Here is a 19815-nt window from a genome sequence, read left to right as displayed (position 1 = left end):
CCTCGACCTCTTGGTTCCTGGATCAATGCTCAACTACTGAGCCACACTGGCTGGGTGAAGTTTTGTTATTTTTTTTTTTAATGCCTTTTATTCCTTCTTCTCTTCACTTACTAATGTAAGACTCACTCAGTTCCACAATGAAACTTTCCCTGTGGGGAGGAATTTCACATTCGTGTTCATAATTGCATGAGGCTACTGTCACCTTTACCTTGAAGCCTCAAGTCACATACAAATGAACACACTTAGCTTAAGGCTAGGAAGAAACCAATTCACGGAACCTGGATGATTACATGGTTGGTGAAATGTACTCTTTCCTAAATAAGCCTAAGTAGGTAAAAGCATTTGAAAAATCACTTTTTGTTACTTGGTGCACTTGAGGCTTGACCTTGGGGCGGCAGACAGTTTTCAATTTGAGAGCTAGACTCTAATTGGCAGAGGGCGGTGGAAAGAGTTTGAGCTGCATCAGGCTCCAGGTTGATTACTTAGTGATGGCCATCATTTTCTGAGAAGAGATATTCATTCCTTAACGCTAATTTAAAAAATACTGCAGTTAACTTATAGACATTTACACTTCTTCTAAGGTAAGACATAACTCAAAAGTTTATAAGTTCTCATTTTCCTAGGGTTTAAAAATTCAGAGACAAATAAAAACCTATTTATATTTAATTGCTAATTAGATTTTCAGACGTGCCCTAAAAAGGCAACTAAAGAACTATAAAAGCAATTAGCTTGGCAGCATGAATTCACGCAGCACAGAGTGAATTAATTTATGGATGGTCTTAGAGAAATGAACAAGGCACACAAGGTACCTGCTCAGAGGAAGCTTACGTTCAAGCAGCAGGAGATAGAAAACAAAAAAATACGGAATCGCAAACTCAGTGCCAGAGAGAGTGAGAGAGATTTGTGGCTGCTTTGTGGTGGTAAGAAGGTATCTCTGGGCAGGTGACCATGAAGTTGTCCTCTGAATGACCAGAAAGGGCCACTCTCGAGAGAATTAGGGCAGGAAACAGAGGAACCCATAGAGGAAACAGTAACTGCAAAAGGCCTCAGGTCACCTGGTGGGTAAGGACAAAGGTGGCTGGAGGGACGAGTGGGGCCGATCACGAAGGAATTTATAAGCCAGGGTATGGCAGTTTGGATCTTATTGTAAGCACTACTGGAGGCTTTTCTGCAGAGAAGCAATGTGTTCCCGTGTACATTTTTGTAAAAGTTTTAATTATAATTTTAGGCTCATAGCAACACTGTCAGTGGAATACAGAGTTCTTCTATACCCTTCGTCAGCATCCCCTAATGTTAGCATCTTACATGACACCATGGCTCAATGATCACAAGTAGAAAATGGACACTGGTGCAATACCAGTGACCAAACCACAACCTTATTGGAATTTTACTAGTTTTCCCATTAATGTCACGTTTCTGTTCCGGGACCTGATCCAGGATCCCACACAACATTGAGCTGTCGTCTCCCCAGCCTCCTTCCATCTGGGATAGTTCTCAGTCTTTCTCTTCTTTCACGACCTTGACGCCCTTTAAGAGACCTTGTCAGGTATTCTATAGGATTTACCTCAGTGTGGGTTTGCCTGATTTCTCAGGATGAGAATGGGGTTATGGATTTGGGGGAAAGAAGCCACACAGGTGGAGTGCATGGTATGATATCACCACACATCTCACTGGTTATGTTCACCTGGATCCCTTTTGTGGATGCTGTTGACTGGGTTTCTTTACTGTAAAATTATTTTTTCCCTTTTGTAATTACTAAAAATCTTGGGGGGTAGGGGGAAGGGAAATACACGAAACTATGCGAATCTCCAGTTTCTCCTCAAACTTCCATTCATGAATTATAGCATCTTTCAGTGCAGCCTAACCGCCCCGATTCTTACTGTGGTGTTTGCCTACTGAGGATTTTGTGGCTCCCTCGTTCTTTCCATATTTATTAATTGGAGTTATTTCATATGGAGGAGCTGTCACTCCTCCTTGTTTGTTTATTTCCATATAGATTTTATGGGTCTTTATTTCACTTTACAGGTTATAATCCAACACAGTCCATTTATTTTGTTGCTCAGATTGTCCCAGCTTTGACCACTGAGGGCTCCGGGAGCCGACCTATTGCTCTGTGATTGCAGTGGAGACAGTGGGCTGGAGGAGGCACGAATGGAGGCAGGGAAACCAGGTAGGAAGCTGATGCAGCAAATCGAGAGAGTGATGGTGTGGGCTGACCTGAGACAGAGGCAATGAAGATGGCGAGAAGGAGAACCCGAAGCAGCGGTTCTCAACCGGTGGGTCGCAGCCCCTTTGGGGGTCGAACGACCCTTTCACAGGGGTCGCCTAAGACCATTGGAAAACACATATATAATTACATATTGTTTTGTGATTAATCACTATGCTTTAATTAGGTTCAATTTGTAACAATGAAATTGGGGGTCACCACAACACGAGGAACTGTATTAAAGGGTTGTGGCATTAGGAAGGTTGAGAACCACTGAGTCCTGAAGGGTGTTCAGGTGGCCAATGGACCTGTCACTGAGACGGACGGAATGTGGACGTAGTGGAGGTGTGTGTCCTGTGCCTTGTTTTCCTGCTCAAGACGACGGCGTCACAGCCCCGGAGAAACCTTCGCTCCAACTCAGTAAGCAGTAGCATAGACAATTTACAGAATTCTCCTGAGTCCTAGGACTTTGTACTTATCCCCAAACTGTCTTAATAGAAGGTTACTAATAAAGGAAAACGACCAATTGTTAATTAGTGACTACTGGAAAGGTGTTTGACAGCAGTTAAAAACAGGAAAACTTCCCAGTTAGTCTCGCATAGAAATTGTACGATTAAATCACCCACAAATAGAAATATAAAAACATACTAATCTACAACTTGATATTCAGCATTTCAGAGATAACATTGTTGGTAATGATTTTAGGACAGGATGGCCATAGGAAAGTCTTGTTCCCTAGTAACCCAACAACCAATAAAACAATGTTGACCAGGAAGCACTGTCAATAAAACACTGTCAATGCATTTCCTGTATGTGCCTTCTCCCTCCATTTGGTCATTTCAAAACCAACAAGATTAGAAATAAGAGAGCCAAGGCAATTTTAAAAATGGCAAGATATAAGCACTGACAAAACTTGTTTATAATTAGAAAAAGAAATGGCATGTATTTAATTATGGGAGACCCCATATAAAATTCTCCTATTACGGTACTTGCATTGAAAGGTAAACAGCTTATGTAAAGGATTTCTGATAAAATTATTAAAGGCCTCCTCCCACCACTTAGAGAGCAAAGACAAACACTCCTAACCAGCAGTTTCTTTGTCTTACTTCCTAAGCACATGCAGTGATACAGTAAGGAAAAATATCCTATTTTTTATTAATAGATGAATATTCGTACTTATGGTATACTTACAACATATCCTCTTTTGATAGAGTACAATTGCTTTAGACAAGTCCAAACAGGTTCTCTGAATTGAGTGAAACAGCTGTAATAAAAATACAAACAAAATGCGAAATAAAACAGAGAGCAGTGAAATAAAAAATAATCACACTCAAGACAACCTAGTGTTTGATTTGCCCACTAAAAACAAGATCATGTGGCCAAGTGTGCTTGGTGGCATGTGGCGGACTGTATAGAAACTGTGATCAAAGCCTTCCAGTATGCTTGTATTGTCTGTATGTATTTATTCATCATCTTCGCAATCTAAATTAAGATCTGCAGAACGATTTCCTCTAGACAATTGAAATAATAGCTGAAAAACAGAAATCCTAAGTGAAGGGCCCAATTAGATGGCTTGGTAAACCAGAGACCCAATTTTCATTCATAATCCAATTTATTTCTTTTACCACTTGCGGTCTTTTTTAAAAATGGAGAATCTGTCAAATAAACATTGTATTTAAAACATGAGAGTAACTTAGTCGGTGATCCTAATGTCCTCTGTGGCATGCTCAGACAACTCCATAAAAAGCCAAGAGAAATCAATCAGCTGCGTGTTGTGTCTGTTGGGAAGACCTCTGGTGACATGGAGTTTACCTAGCAGCCCCATCACTCCTGATTGTCCCAATGATTTCATAAAACACACGGAGAAGAGACGGAATGCTATGCTATAGCCATCCCAGAGGAAGTGAAGGGAAAAGCAGGTGGGCTGTGCTTTTAACTCATGGTGGACCTGGTCTTTGCTTCAGAAACAGAGACAACTCAGGAGAAGATAGAAGAGATACTTCCCACTTTCTCCACCAACCCAGAGGCCAGGGCTGGTCTCAGTGAGAACACCTGGCAGACAACAGGCAGGCTTTCCCGCTCTCCCTCTGAGCTTACTGCCCTGGTGATGCAGCAATTATGTCCTGGTATTAGAAAAGCCCTTCCCTGTTTTAGTCAAAACTGATGATCTGCTTCATAATATATACAACCACATTAATAAAAATGAAGGCATACTATGAGCTTATGCCTTACTATGATAAAACTTGGACACAGTATAAATTTTACTAAATCTCATTTCATTATAAGGCATCCGCTACCTGTGTAGAAAAGAAAAACAACAACCCTTTACGCTCAAACAAAATAGAAAATCAGCTGTCTGAATTCTGTGCCTTAACAAATGCTTGATATCAGTATTCTGGGTCACCAACCAGCAACACAAACCAACTCTCAAATACGGGAGCGAGGAAATCGCAAAAGTACATTCAGGATCTGATGTGTTGTCACTGTTCACGTTTTAAAAAATGCATATAAAGTAAATGCGGTAAAATGCACGCCTCTGCAGTGTTAGTTCTGTGCGCCTGACAGCTGCACGCACTCTAGTAACCACGCCCAGCGAAAGAGGAGAAACATTTCCGCCGTCTGGTCGGTCTCCTCTGCAGTGTCCCCCCTGAAAGACTTCCGGCAGGTTAGTGTTGCTTGTTCTTGTACTTAGAGCTATTTTTGAGAAGATGGTTTTATTAACAAGCAATTTTGACAAATATTGGAACTTAGTGCAACACTTCTACATTAACTTCCCGACAGACTGGAATGCAATCTGACCATGATTTTGGCTTGGCACACAGCTTTCTTGTTTTTAGGCTTGCCCTATATGGGTAACAGTGTAGGAACACATCAACATGGTTTGCACAGTTTTCATATAGTTTATTGGTGGTTGATGGAATCCAGTCTCTTTATAAACATCAACGCCAGTGTTAACATTTCTGCAACAGAAACCTCTATCATGTGTCAAATTATTAGTCACAGCTAAGTGCTTTGGACACTCTAACCATCGGACAGCAGCTATTTTTATAAGTATAGTTGGTTGTGTAAAAATGCCCCTGCAAGAGTCTAAATATAAAATTGTTGTGCTGTGTTTAATGTACGAAGGATTAACACAGTAAAATCCTTTCTGAATGAGGCTTGTATTTACTAGGGTGTTAAGTAGAGAAACATAAAGCTATACAATCTGAAAAGCATTAGCAACTTATAATCATTTCAACTGTATTCAAAATACTAAAATCAGAACAGTACCTGGTGGTACTTTTCTCCATTGGCGCAATCTCCATTAGAACATCCCTGTCAAACCCAGCTTCTATTTTGAACAATTCCAATGACAGAGGGAGGGTCAGGAACTAATATTAATTGCATTAATATGTACACTTATTCCGCCAATGGTTCCTGAATGTGTACTGTGTGACTGGGTGAGGGTGCAGTGGTGACTAAGGCAGACATGGAATTTGACCTCCTACTGGAGGAAGAATGGGCAAACCAACCAACATTTGAGATAATTTCATGAGAGATGAGTACTACGTATACTGACCTGGGTCTGGTTCTACCCTCAGATGCATAGAATGAATTATCCCTCTTCCACATGACAGACCTTCCTATATAGTTGACAACTAACCTATCTCCCCTTAAAACCTCTCTCTGTTCTAATACAACCATGACTTCCACCATCTTGGCCACCCTTCTCACAAAGCTTTCTGAAATCTTGAGCTGTCTGTGTTAGTCCCATTAAATGTTGAGCTCATTAACTTAGTTTACATATTAAATGTGGAGATCACTTTGAAGTCTTTCAGGTCACACAACATATTTTTCCTCTCAGTGGCCTATCATTCACGGAAGTAAACTTTTTAAATTTTAATCTAAACTACTGGCAGAATGTCTAAGAAGACAGGGAGTTAGTGGGTCTTCTACCAGTTATATTGGTATTCCAGGATCAACCAGATATGAAGTCAGTGTACTGTATTATTAACTAGTCTAACTAAATATCTGCTTTGTGAATTCACTCTAGAATTTTCCAGGGTAGGACACCAAGCCTACTAGACTCTACTTTACAGAACCAGTTATTCATCCTTTTTTTTAAAAAAAAATTATTTTAGAGAAAGAGGAAGGGAGAGAGGGAGGGAGGGAGGGAGGGAGAGAGGGAGAGAGAGAGAGAGAGAGAGAGAGAGAGAGAGAGAGAGAGAGAGAGAGAGAAAGGAGGTGGAGCGGGAGAACATTGATTGGTTGCCTCCCATATGCACCGACCAGGGATCAAACCCTCAACATTTCAGTGCACAGGACGATGCTCCAACCAACTAAGCCACACTGGCCAGGACCCTTTTTTCTTTTTCAAAATGTAAATATTGGCCCTAACCGGTTTGGCTCAGTGGAGAGAGCATCGGCCTGCAGACTGAAGGGTCCCAGGTTTGACTATGGATGTTTCTAACGCTCTATCCCTCTCCCTTCCTCTCTATAAAAAAATCAATAAAATACATTTTAAAATGTAAATATTTGCCAGACCCCTGGGGTTGATATCACTGGCAGTGGTTCTGTAATTGCATTAATGTTTTTCAACAAACATTTACTGAGAATTTACCACATTCCATGCATTCCAACGAAGTGTAAAAAAACCCTATAAATCAACAGAGGCATATGGATAGTTACACGAGAATCTGTAGGTGTTTGTTTGTTTAAATAGGCAGGGGTTGGATTGATCCCAGATTTTCCTCATGAACTGGTTGTTTGCAATAGATTTTCAAATATAAGCACACCTATGTTTGCCCAGGTGAATCACTCTAGGACCCTGACGGAAGCAGGGAGGCTGTGCTGGGGCAGAGAGAAACAGTGCTCACCTCCAGCTTGGCATCCAGGTCTGCGTCAGAGGCCACAACATGTTCATCCTCCTTCTTCCCCGTGGCTTTAATAAAGGCCTGTTTCGTCTCCCAGTACTTCTGCTGCATCTTATTTACCACGGACTTGTCCTGAGCATACCGATCCTGCAAGTCCCAGGGGTAACTGCTAAAAACATTCAAAGAGCTCTTTTACTCATGACGTTCATAACGACTGAGATAGTTTAGTGTGAATGAACTCACCTAAACATTAAACTGTACACTTACAACATTCATAAACATATAAATACTTTCCTTTATGATTATTACACCAAAAATGTCAATCAACTCTGACTCCCAAAGCTTAAAAGTTAGTGAAGAAATGAAGTAACTTTTGCAGGAAATTTTAGAAACTGAACCTCCACTACTGAGTGTAGATATCCGCAGGCAGGACACACCCCTGGTAGAAAGTGAGGCCAAGCCAGGCAGGGTGACTGGCTCAAGTCGATCCTGAGTCAGAGATAAATCCGGACACCAATGTTCTCTCCACTCCAGCAGAACGGCCAATACTGAAGTGATGGCAGGAAAGCAGAGATAAGGCGCTGAGAAATAGTGTGCTTAGCATCTGTCACAGAGGTGCCTAAAATAGTCAAACTCAACTCAGAGAGTAGAATGGTGGCTACCAGGGGCTGGATGGGGCGAGGGGGGAATGGGAAATTGCTAGTCAATGGTCATAAAGTTTCAATTATGTCAGATGAATAAATTCTAGAGATGCAACTTTGCATCCAGAGTTAACAACACTGCATTGTACACTTAAAATATTATTAAGAGGGTATATCTCTTACCAAAGTCAAATAAAATTTAAGAATATTAAAAAAAATTACAGATTTCTGATATTAAAACTGTAGTTTATTAAATATAAATGCTTAAAATACATTACATTCTTCTGGGAAAATATAGTGAAGATCAAATAAAAAAGAAATTAGAAAAAAAATTAAGAAAAAAATGGAATTCTGTAGAAGTGACCAGAGTACCTCAAATATTAACAAGAAGTTTGCCATTGGTGCTGCATCCCTCCCCATGTTGTCTACACCCGCCCCCTGTCTAGAGTTCCTGCTCCAGAGGCTCACATAGGACCTCGATGTCGCTCCTATCCAGACATGCATCATATTCTAATCCATGCTATTGCCACTCAAAATATGCCAGGCCTGTGTCCTAAAACATGAGCTGCAATATCAAAATACCTGTATCTCAAAACCTGATGACTTATAGTCTCCTTCCAGATAACATTTACAATTTTCAATTCACAGGTTTATTCTTAAAACATCATAAGGGATTTCAGATGACGTTCTCAGCAAAGGTTATCTTTAGAGAGAGAAGTAGGATTGGAGGGACTTTCATGGTTTCTGCACTATTTAGAAGTTTTCTTATGAGCTTACATAATAGGAAATAGGATGAAAATATCTATAACATTTATGTAAAAGATAATCTCTCTATAGAGTGTGTATGTTAATAGATTGGAAGAATATAGCCCCACCCCCCAAACTATGGTTATTTCAGGGGAATGGAATTTTCAAGAATGGGGAATTGGGTAGACTTCTTTGTATTGTGTCCCCCCCACCCCACCCCAAAAGGTCATGGATTGATAGTAAAAAGAATTCCATTTTGAAAAAAACCAAAGGGACTTTAGAGATCTAGTGAAAATGCCTCACTCCACCCTCAGTCATTTAACAAATGAGAAAACTTCAGTTTTCAAAGGTTAAGAATCTTGTCTGTAGTCTCACAGGATTAAAATCCAGGCCCCTGAATCCCAGTCCAGTGATCATTCCAATAGTCTCTGCAGCCCTTGTAATTCAGTGGCAAGCAGAGAACTGGCTGAGTGAGTGGGAGAAAGCCTTTGGGGAAGGCCCATTTCTTGGGGCTCTGCTGTCTCTTATACAAGTGACTACCTACTTCCCTGAGCACAGAGCCTGCTGCCTCGGTGTGACAGCCATCAGGAGGGTCACAGGATGGAACCATCAACCCTTGTCTTAATGAGGTAGATGGAGTAATTAAAAAAAAATCTGACATCTCTTACTTAGAAAGCTGTCAAATAAGGATACTCAGAGAAACTAAACCCCTTCGCCATTTATTAATTACCCTTTAAAACCCATTACACTTTAAGAGATGCAAAAATTTGACATTTCATATTAAAGAGAACCTAGAGCTGATTGCTTCTCTACTGAGAGAGGAGGGATTAGAAAAACACATTCTCTATTGTAATTAATTGTTCATTTGATCAATAAAAAATATGCACCACATTTTTCATGGTACAAATTTAAGGTGGTAAAACAAGACAAAGATCTGCTTGCCTGGTGGGCCAAGGGTTCAGAAACACTGCTTGAAACAGATCTGGAATTTATAAGATGTTACCCATGCTGTTTAGATGTGCTATAGGCACATAAGTGTTGGTGCTAACATTGCCGTATGATTACCATGCCTATTTTTTTCATCATCATTAATTCCAACAGTGATTGCCTCTTGAATGTTCATGAAGGTAAAAGTCATGAGTATAAATTAATGAGTCTGAGTTCATATTCATTCAATTTTATAGTTTGCCTACATAAAATTCCCTTATAACCCTAATATTAGAAGTTGCAAATAAGATAATGATAAAATAAATATACTAACTTTTTACATTTGAAGAAACGGTGATAAGAAAAGCCAACATTAGATTCTCAAGAGAAAATTTATACATAAATTTCTTAGAGAATACTCATTAGGTAAGAAGTTATAATATTTTTGGTTACTTAGTTTCCATATCACATTTAATAGGATGTTGACCTTGACTATACCCAACATTGGAATAGGGACTAAGAGGTTACTGTGGCTAATGTGACTATTGATTTTTCTATTCGATAGACATTTATTGAGCATCTATTATGTGTTTTCCTCTTTCATTAGCCTCTCCTAATTCAAAACAGGCAACAAATTACTTACCATTTGTGTCCTGACATGTTTCCTTCTTCTTTTCCTACTGTTGATGATTTGGGGAGAAGGGGCAGGGGAAAAGCATGAGAGGATAAGTTATATTAGAACCTGAAATAAAACAAATACGTTTAACAGTTACACACTATATTATAATTATATGTTAAATTGACACATAAAATTCCAATCTAAACCCCTTCTAGCTGTATTTTAGGGGCCCAACACTACTATGCAATAACACTGTACACTGTTGTCAAGAAGAGTTTAGCTAAGTAACATGGAAGAAATATCCCAAATGAAGTTTAACAAGTGAACAAAAGCAGGTTGAATGACAAGGGAAGGTTGTAGAAGACTACATAAAATGAGATTATATCATGCAAAGCAATATACTGTAACCAACTGAAGCATAGAAATATTATATAGCGAAGGTATAAAGAACTGCTTAGGAATAATGAACACTAAATTCCAGATAACAGTTACCACTGCAGTGGGGGAGGTGGAGGCTATTATTCAAGAGGTACATGCAGGGACTTCAACTGTGCCCGCAGTGTTCTCTGTTAAGCTGGGTGGCAAGTACTGCATCCGTATGCCTCTTTAGAGATTTGAAACAACTCAGAATCAGTATTTAAAAAACCTGAACCAGCCCATGGCAGAAACAAAAAACAAACAGAAAAAGGGTAAAAAGGAGGAAAATGTATTTATTGCTGTTTTTACCAGCCTAATACTGTATTTTCATCTCACTCATAAATATGGAAGTCACTTGATGCCTTTGCCCCTCACTCCATTTGCCCCACTCAGGGAAGTTGCCAGCCAAAAGGGAGGGCGGAGCCAGCCAACCCAGCCACACTTACCTACCAGTTACTGGAAAGAGTGGTGAGCTCACTACCTAAGGGATGGCCTCTGGCCAGACACGGATTGCTGGCTGCGAGTGGATGCTCAGTGTGCTAGTCTGGGTGCTTCTGGCTTCGCCAACAAAACCAATGCAATCCTTCTCCCTTTACCTTAGGAAGGGTCCTGACAACTAGGACCCCTGAGATGATTAAAGTTCCCCAGGCTTTTAAAAAAAATGTGTTAATGGAACTAAATTGAGTGTTGAAATTCCAGGCTTCAGGTGAGAGGAAGAAGGACATTTTCTTTGAGTGTCCAGATGCTGCTGGAATGACAGCATCCTGTAATCAGCATCTCTCTTCCTCCTGGAGGGCACCCAGGTTTTGGATGAGTTGCTTTGGAAATGACAGTCGTGATGAGTAAGCCTTGCCCTCTGCTCAGTAAATTGTAGAGAGGCCATGAACCTCCCACACAGCCTCACAGCAAGGACACATTTACTTTACTTAGCTCAAAGCTTTCAACGAAACTTCTCATAAAAAGATACTGTTCAAGGAAATGAAATTATTATAGTCTTTCCTTAAGATGGATTTCACCAGGAACTATTAGGATAATTAGTACTTTCTAATTAATATTTTTATTGCAGTAAAAAAATAAGACAAATTTATTCTCTTTAAAAAATCCGCCCCCCCCCCCATTGATTTTTAGAGCGAGTGGAGGGAGGGAGAGAGACAGAGAAAAATCAATGTGAGAGAGACACATCAATTGGTTGCCTCTGTACATACCCTACTGGGGCTGGGAATCAAGCTTGCAACCTAGGTATGTACCCTTGACCGGAATCAAACCCGTAACCCTTCAGTCCTCGGGCCAACGCTCTAACCACTAAGCAAAACCAGCTAGAACTCTCTTAACCATTTTTAAGTGTATAGTACAGTATTGTTAACTATAACATTGTTGTACAACAGATCTCCAGAACTTTTTCATCTTGCATGACTGATACTAAATACCCACTGAACAACTCCCTGCTTTCTCCTCCTCCAGCCCTTAGCAACCACCATTCTACTTTCTGAGTTTGACTATCTTAGGTATTTCATGTAAGTAGAATCATGCAGCCTTTGTCCTGTGATTGGCTTATTTGACTTAGAACAATGTCCTCAAGGTTCATCCATATTCTAACGTATGACAGGTTTTCCTTCCTTTTTAAGGTTGAATAATATTCCATTGTATGTATGGAGCTCCTTTTCTTTATCCATTCACTCATTGATGGACACTTAGCTGGCTTCCACATCTTGGCTATTGTGCATAATGCTGCAATAAACATGGGTGTGAAAATATCTCTTTAAGATCCTGTTTTTTGTGTGTGTTTTTTTAAAATATATTTTATTGATTTTTTACAGAGAGGAAGGGAGAGGGATAGAGAGTTAGAAACATCGATGAGAGAGAAACATCCATCAGCTGCCTCCTGCACACCCCCTACTAGGGATGTGCCCACAGCCCAGGTACATGCCCTTGACTGGAATCGAACCTGGGACCCTTCAGTCCGCAGGCCGACGCTCTATCCACTGAGCCAAACCAGTTACGGCTAAGATCCTGTTTTTATTTTTTTAAGATATGGACCAGAAGTGGGATTGCTAGATCAAATGGCAGTTCTATTTTTTATTTTGTAAAGAACCTTCATACTTTCCCCCACAGTGACTGCACCATTTTACAGTCCCTCCAACAGTGCTTCAATTTCTCCACATCTTCACCAACACCTGTTATTTTCTGGACTTTTTGATAGCAGTCATCCTAATGGGTGAGGTGATATGTCATTGTGGTTTTGGTTTGCATTTCCCTGATTATTAGTGTCGGTAACCATCTTTTCATATACTTATTGGTGTCTATTCAAATCCTTTGCCTATTTTCTAATTGGGTAACTTTTTTTTGTTTTGTTTTGTTATTGCATTATAGGAGTACTGGATAGTCTGGCTGTTAACCCATTATCAGATATATGGTTTCCAAATATTTTCTCCCATTCAGTAAGTTGCCTTTTCACTGCTGATGATTTCATTTGCTGCAACTTTTTGATAAATTTTTGATCATTAAAAAATTTAAGTTCTTTGTGGTGAGACAGATGATAAAATCACTGAGCACACTGCTCCTTTTACCTGGGCTTCCAGATTATGACGCCATGTGGCAGTGTTCCCCAAGATATCGTTTACACTGGAATCTTCTGGAGTGTCAACACATCGATTCCTGGGCCCCATCCCTTACCTGCTGAACCAGAATCTCTGGGAACAGGTCTGAGAACCTGCATTTGTAACAGGCTTTGCAAGTGACTCTTTTTCTGTTATTTTTTTGTCTTTTTTTTGTTGTTGTTAATCTTTATCCAAGGATATTTTCAATTGATTTTTAGAGAGAGTAAAAGGGAGGGGGAGAGATGGAGACAGAGAAACATCGATGTGAGAGAGACACATCAAGATCTGACCAGGGCCAGGGATTGAACCTGCAACCGAGGTACCTGCTCTTGACCAGAATCAAACCCAGAACCCTTCAGTCCGCCAGCTGACGCTCTACCCTCTAAACCAAATCGGCTAGGGCTGCAAGTGATTCGTAAGCACATTAAAGTCTGAGTACCACAGCTAAGTGGTGCACAGGAAAATTTCTTTCTGGAAATGGATTTTTCTTGAATAAACCGCTGGGTTATATGCAACTTGAGCAAAGGGGTCATGGGTGGCAAAATCAAGTCAACTCCACAGGACACAGCTGAATGTCTCAGGGCAGGGCAGCTGCAGCCAGGACTTGCATCTCCTTTAATGTACATTTAGCCCCATCCACCAGGAACAATTAATAAACAACTTTCATATTTCCTGACAAAACCATCTCATTTTGCTCTAGCACTTCCTAAACCCACAGTGTCAAAATCAATACTTTAAAAAATCATTACAATTCTCATCCATTCATTCATTCCAGTTCAGCAGTTTGGTTTATCAAACATACGTTAAGCATCTAATTAACACGTGCCAGGAAACTTAACAGTCGAGATCGGCTCTGCACAATAGAAATATAATATGAGCTACATATGTAATTTTTAAATGATCTAACAGCCATGTTAAAAATAATATACTTTACTTAATATATCTAAAATATTACTTCAACATGTAATCAATAAAAAATTACTACTGATATACTTTGCGCTTGAGTTTTTATAACAAGTCTGAAATCAGGTGTGCATTTTACACTTACAAGACAAAGCCACTGAGCCTAGCCACTTTACGTGCTCAAATAACCACGTGTACTTGTGGCTACTGCTTTGGACAGTGTAGGTTGAACAGGAAAGACAGGCATATAAACATAATTTCCAGCCTCATCAGACTCTTGACATTTGCAAGGGGCCTATAAAAAGATCATGAATCTCCAAATTTGTAAATTCTGCTGTAAAAATATCATTTCCTCTGTCAAGTACAATAAAGTCTATGATTAGCTAATACTTCAGTTCAGGATTCTGCAAAGGCTCCACTTGCTCCACTTCCGCCACGAGGCCCTTACGGAAGAAGCCCAGAATGAATGGGATCATGCCTCCACCTTCCTAATGGCACTTCCCCAACGTTCTGCTTGTGGCCACCTTTCCTTGGGCGATAAGCAGAGAGGAGCAAGTTTCAAGTTGCTTATGGACTGTGAGTGCCATGTAAGAAAAAACAAAGGCACCAGGACTGCTAAATCCAGCATGACTTATACCCACGAGTGGCGGAAGAGTCAGTTATAATTAAGACCCACTCAAAGAAGTAGGCGTCCAAGAGTTAACAGATCAATGGAAACCAAGTTCCTAATTTTGATGTAACAACTTTGAGGGTGGGTGGGGCGGGTGAGTTAGTGAGGAGCAGGCTAAGACAAGAAATAAAAGGGAAAGATGTCTCCCTGCTCAGAGGTGGGACGTTGTTGAGGTCAGCACCTCCTGCTTGGGTGACACTATGACCACCGACCTAATTCTCTTACACTTTTCCAGGCTGCACCTTGATGGGGATGCAATCCTTTGACCTCCTGCTCCAAGGCCAGGCATTAAAACCACAGCTGTTCTGGGCCACATCCATGTGGCTGAGAGACCAGCTTGCCCTGTGGGTAGAACTGGGAGAACAGGGAGGAGGAATCATCTGTTCAGATTTTGTACTGGGGTTCTGTGCAGTAATTATGATCATTTTTCCTCTTTGCTTTTCTTGCATGCTTGTGGTGTTGTCTTTTTTTTTCTTACAGCGTATAAGTAAAACATTTATAAACGTACAAAGTGATGCCCCCGATAAGTCCAGTACCCCCCGATACAATAAGTACTTACTACAGTATTATTGATTATACTCTCAATGCTGCACTTTACATTCCTGAGACTATTTTTGTAATCACCCACTTGCACATCTTAATCCCTTCATCTTTTTCTCCCAGCCCGCCAACCCCCGCCCCCACCTCACAACCATGTCTCTTCTCTATATCTATGAGCTTATTTCTGTTTTATTTTGTTTTTTAGATTGCACATATAAAGTGAAATCATATGGTATTTGTCATTCTCTGTCTGACTTATTTCACTTAGCATAATACCCTCTAGGTCCATCCATGCTGTCCAGATGGTAAGATTTCATTATTTTTATGACCAAGCAATATTCCATTGTAGACATGTACCACCTGTTCTTTATCCAATTGTCCATCAGTGGACACCTAAGTTGAGTCCATATTTTGGATAGTATAAATAATGCTGCAATGAACATGCATCTTTTCAAATTAGTGTTTTGGGGTTTGGGGGGATAAGTACCCACAGTGAGATTGCTGGGTCACGTGCTAGTTCTGTTTCTAATTTTTGAGGTACGTCCATACTGTTTCCCATAGGGGCTGCACTAATTTGCAATCCTACCAACAGTGCATGAGGGTTCCCTTTTCTCCACATCCTTGCCAACACTTATTGCTTATTGATTTATTGGTGATCATTTTATCTACCTATGTGGACAGCCTATAACTATTCCACTTGTTTTTATTTCCTATAACCACTGTGAAGCCATTTTGAACACACTAGAGGTCAATACATAAGCAAAAGTTTCTTCTAAATACCCCCAAAATATTTTTGCAAGTCTGCTAGGTTCACAGAATGCTAAAGCAAGCCTGCTTTTTAAAAGTTTGATGCATTGCCACAAAGAAGAGAAGTTAGTCTGTCCTTGGCTGCCTTAAACTCTGATACTGAAGTTTCTTCCTCGGAGACAGAACATGGGAAAGTATTTTTATTTTGTATAGGCTGCCTTCAGCAGCACCGAACATTTGTTCTGGCTCACTTATGGAGTTAGCTAATGGCACCTCTGATTATTTTTGAGTTATGCAAAGAATCTAAAATTCTTCAGCCAACCCTTACAGTAAAGGTAAGAGCAGTAGCTACATTTCACCATATCACTACTCTCAACCCACAGAAATATTTCAATATTTCTGAAACCGCACTTCCTGTGTCCTGTTTCTTGTGTAGTTTCATGTTTAAATGAACTGCCTTTCCAACATTAGCAGTAGAGTTTCTCTTCCATCAGTGAGCAGCTTTTCTGTTAGCTGGAGTACTAGCTGAACTGAGTCCAGAATCCCTTTTTCTTGTATCTGTACTGAACAGAAGGTGGAGTCTCTTGAATTGCAGATCTGAGCCTCTGCCAACTTTGTCATTTTCCTCTCCGATTTATTCAAAATTGCTATTTTCTAACTAAAAATTGTCACCGTCTTAGAGCTCTTCAGTTCTGTTGTGTACACTAGCCTCTAGCTTTCTTTGGGAAGTGGCTATTCCCCCCTCCCCCACAGAAGACATACTTTTTAAGAGAGCAGAACAGAGTCTTACAGTATTATTGGTATGAAGTTGTACATTTGAATAATCTCATAGTAAAATTACTCATTCCCAAACACCAGCTTCACAGCACCACACGTCACGGAATAAGATGCCAATCTGTTCACATTTCAACATCCCTGAAACTGGGATGTGTCCTCCAATTGATATCTAGTCAACTGTTTGGCCATCATCTTTTTTTCTTTGTGGAACATAAAATGGTAAAAGATCCCATGAGCAATGTTATATATATATATTTGATGAAATACAGAAAAATTGTTTAAAATTAATCCTCAGTAAAATTACACATCACCACATGCCACTAACTTTTGGGGCCATTTGTGTATAATCGAAAGAAAGAATCTGAAGTCAGGGAATGCCAAGTGTTACCTGATATGCAATGGGTGCCATGATGAGGAAGGCGCTCAGGGTTAGAGGAACAGAGAGAGAAAAGCACAGAGCTGACTTCCTATATGGCTTTGGGGCTGAGTTTCTAAGAATCAGCAGTGGCTAGCCATGTGAAAGTTAAGAGTATGTGTGTGCGCACCAGTGTTGGTGGGTGGTATTACTCCAGGCAGAGAGAAAGTAATGAACAAATTCTTCCACAGTAAAACTTCATGGTGTATGCATACAACCAACCACAAGCAGATGTGCATTCCCATAACTTTAAGAAAGATGATGTGACTGGGGAGACCTAGGGGCCAATCTGTGTTGTCACTTGCAGCATTTAGATATATTCTGTAGCCACTGGAGGGGTAGACACTCAATGCTGTTTATTTCACATATAGTGAATACCTTCTATGCCCTGTCTAGAGAGTTCATCTTCGATTATCCATCACAAATGTTGGAAACCTGTGGCATGTCTCTTAGACTTAGCTTCCAATTGCACGATACTAACTTATATAATTTTCTGCTAGTTCCATATTCTTGTTATCTCACAGGTTAACTTCATTTAGAAATGTTGCCAGTTTTCAGTATTTTGTTTTGTCATTGGGTTTATTTCTCTGGTGCAACCTCGGAATTTTGCAAGTCACATAATTTAGAGCCTCGAGGAAATTGAGACACAATCAAATGAAGCCCCTTCCTTGTCAGAATGGGGACCTGTGATCAGGAGAGATCACAAGGGGTCTGAGAGAACAAAGCCAGCCAGCTTCAGAGCAGAGCTCCCACACAGGCTGCTGATGGCTTGCCCAATGAACAGAGAAAATATCTGTCAGTGGTTCTAGCTACCGAGTTTTAAAATAATGTTTGAATGTTTCTTTTCATCTCCCCCCCCCCCGCCCCAGAAATTTATATCTAGTCACTTTCCCTTATGTCAACAATGAGTTTTTTTAAATTTCCCATAAGTGTGTTCAAGTATAAATGTTTCAGTAGAAACAACCCTCCAGGTATAATTAGCTATACTTATTTTTTTAAAAAATATTGATTCATCAGATTGTGTTCACACAGTTGAAAAAAAGAGATCCCTATGGAAGATGGGAAGTTAAATTGTCTTCCATCCTTTCAAAAGCTAAGCATTAAAGTTATGTAATTTTAACTAGCTTTTATGTTTTTCCCATCTCTCAGATATCACATAGCCTTTCCCGTCAGATTTTGTTAAGGCTATGATTACCTGAATATTCCATATAACTTTAAAGGGATTCTGTTTCTCATTAAGTTTTGTCTTCTACAGCTAATTTTTGACATTTCATAAATTCACAAGCAAAAGTGAAGTGTGATCATGCTTTAATTTTGTGAGTCATACTTTAATTCTATGAGTCAGAAAATCTTACAAGAAGAAAACAGAATTCTAACCTTATCCAAGACAGCTAAAAGATGGATGAGTTTTTATTTAGACCCTACACATGTAAGTCACTGCTAAAATCTGAATTTTAAAGTATTATCTCATTTCCATTTTGAAACAGCTCAGGTATTACATTGGCATTAATTTACCTTAATGATGACCTAAATCTATTAAAATCATACCCCCAAAGTAAATATTTTTAATACCAATATAACTCGTCTCCCTATATGCTGCTCAATGTAAAATGAAAGCCAGTAAACCCATGGCCATGCCACAAACTTCTGCCTCCTCCAAGGCACTCCACCCATCTGGCCTTTGCTTATCTATAAAATAATAGAGTGGGCTGGCTGACATCTAGAATGCCCTCAGTCACAAAAGCCACAATGCTATTTTTTAATTACTTTTAGAGACATGCATATATAAGAGAAAGTTTAGAGATGATGAACACATCTCTTTCTAAAGATGAGGAGATTGGGATTCCAAAAATGGAGCAAAGGCAGCCAAGACCAGGTTAAAGATCAAGTTTTCAGGAGTCTCTGCCTCTATTCTAAGGGACGTTTCTCAAAGGAAAATATCAAACATAACATCTCATCTTCTAAGAAACTAAAACACAATAGCCAAGATAGCCTCTAAAAGGTTTTCCTCCTTACATTAAAATTAATTTAAAAAATTATGTCCCCACAAACAAATTAAAAACAAAATAAACCACATACAACTCAGATGGCTCACAAGGGGCATAGTCTACATTTTGCTTGCCCTTCTTTCTCATATTTAAAGCCCTGATTGCAAAGGGTGTTCAAGTGTTAATTTGTGGTACAACAAAAATCTTGGCAACAATATCAAGGAAGCTGGCATGTGAAAACAAGAAATCTCCAAGACATTTACAAGAACAAATAACATTAAATGGATTAGAAGATGGAAATACAAAAAGAACAAATAGGCTATTTTTTGCTAAAGAAAAGATTATTTAAAAAAACCTTAAAAACCTTGTTGTGTAAATTATATTAGCTTTTAATTTTATTTAGGTTGGCTTACATAACTTTCAAAAGTCCATCAGAATTTAGCATATGGATTTTAATCTCTAGTACTTATGGTGGCTTTTTCTCTAAAAGCTTAATCTCAAAAGTTGACAAATCAAGGAATATCTTACTCAGATAAAGGTCTCAAACAACTTAAAGAACATACAATAGAGTAAAGATAATCTATTCAATAAATGATGCTGGGAAAATTAGATACGTGCAAAAAAAAAAAAGAAAAGAAACTAGACCACTCTCTTACACCTTGCACAAGAATAAAGTAAAAATGAATTAAAAACTTAAATATTACACTCAAAATCCTATAAGAAAACATAGGCAGTTAAATCTCAGACATATCTCATAGAAATATTTTT

At 39.5% G+C, this 19815-nt stretch overlaps 1 protein-coding gene across 15 annotated transcripts in view; it reads right to left on the bottom strand.

The window, feature by feature from the left end:
- The window catches only part of ICA1 (islet cell autoantigen 1), a 113995-nt gene that overhangs the window by 84028 nt on the left and 10152 nt on the right, over positions 1-19815 (bottom strand). For 9 of the 15 annotated variants that reach the window (XM_036328052.1, XM_036328060.1, XM_036328046.1 and 6 more), the window contains exons 2-4: positions 10018-10054; positions 7063-7228; positions 3398-3470 (exon numbers count right to left, since the gene is read on the bottom strand). In XM_036328052.1, coding sequence (XP_036183945.1) covers positions 3398-3470; positions 7063-7228; positions 10018-10034 — 256 coding nt within the window. In that variant the 5' untranslated portion in view covers positions 10035-10054. Of the gene's footprint in view, positions 1-3397; positions 3471-7062; positions 7229-10017; positions 10117-19815 lie in introns of all 15 variants that reach the window. The other 6 variants (XM_036328047.1, XM_036328049.1, XM_036328059.1 and 3 more) reach the window with 3 other exon arrangements.

Source organism: Myotis myotis, unplaced genomic scaffold (genome assembly GCF_014108235.1).
Source record: "Myotis myotis isolate mMyoMyo1 unplaced genomic scaffold, mMyoMyo1.p scaffold_m19_p_11, whole genome shotgun sequence".
Taxonomy (NCBI): domain Eukaryota; kingdom Metazoa; phylum Chordata; class Mammalia; order Chiroptera; family Vespertilionidae; genus Myotis; species Myotis myotis.
This window is presented reverse-complemented; position numbering and strand designations above follow the sequence as displayed.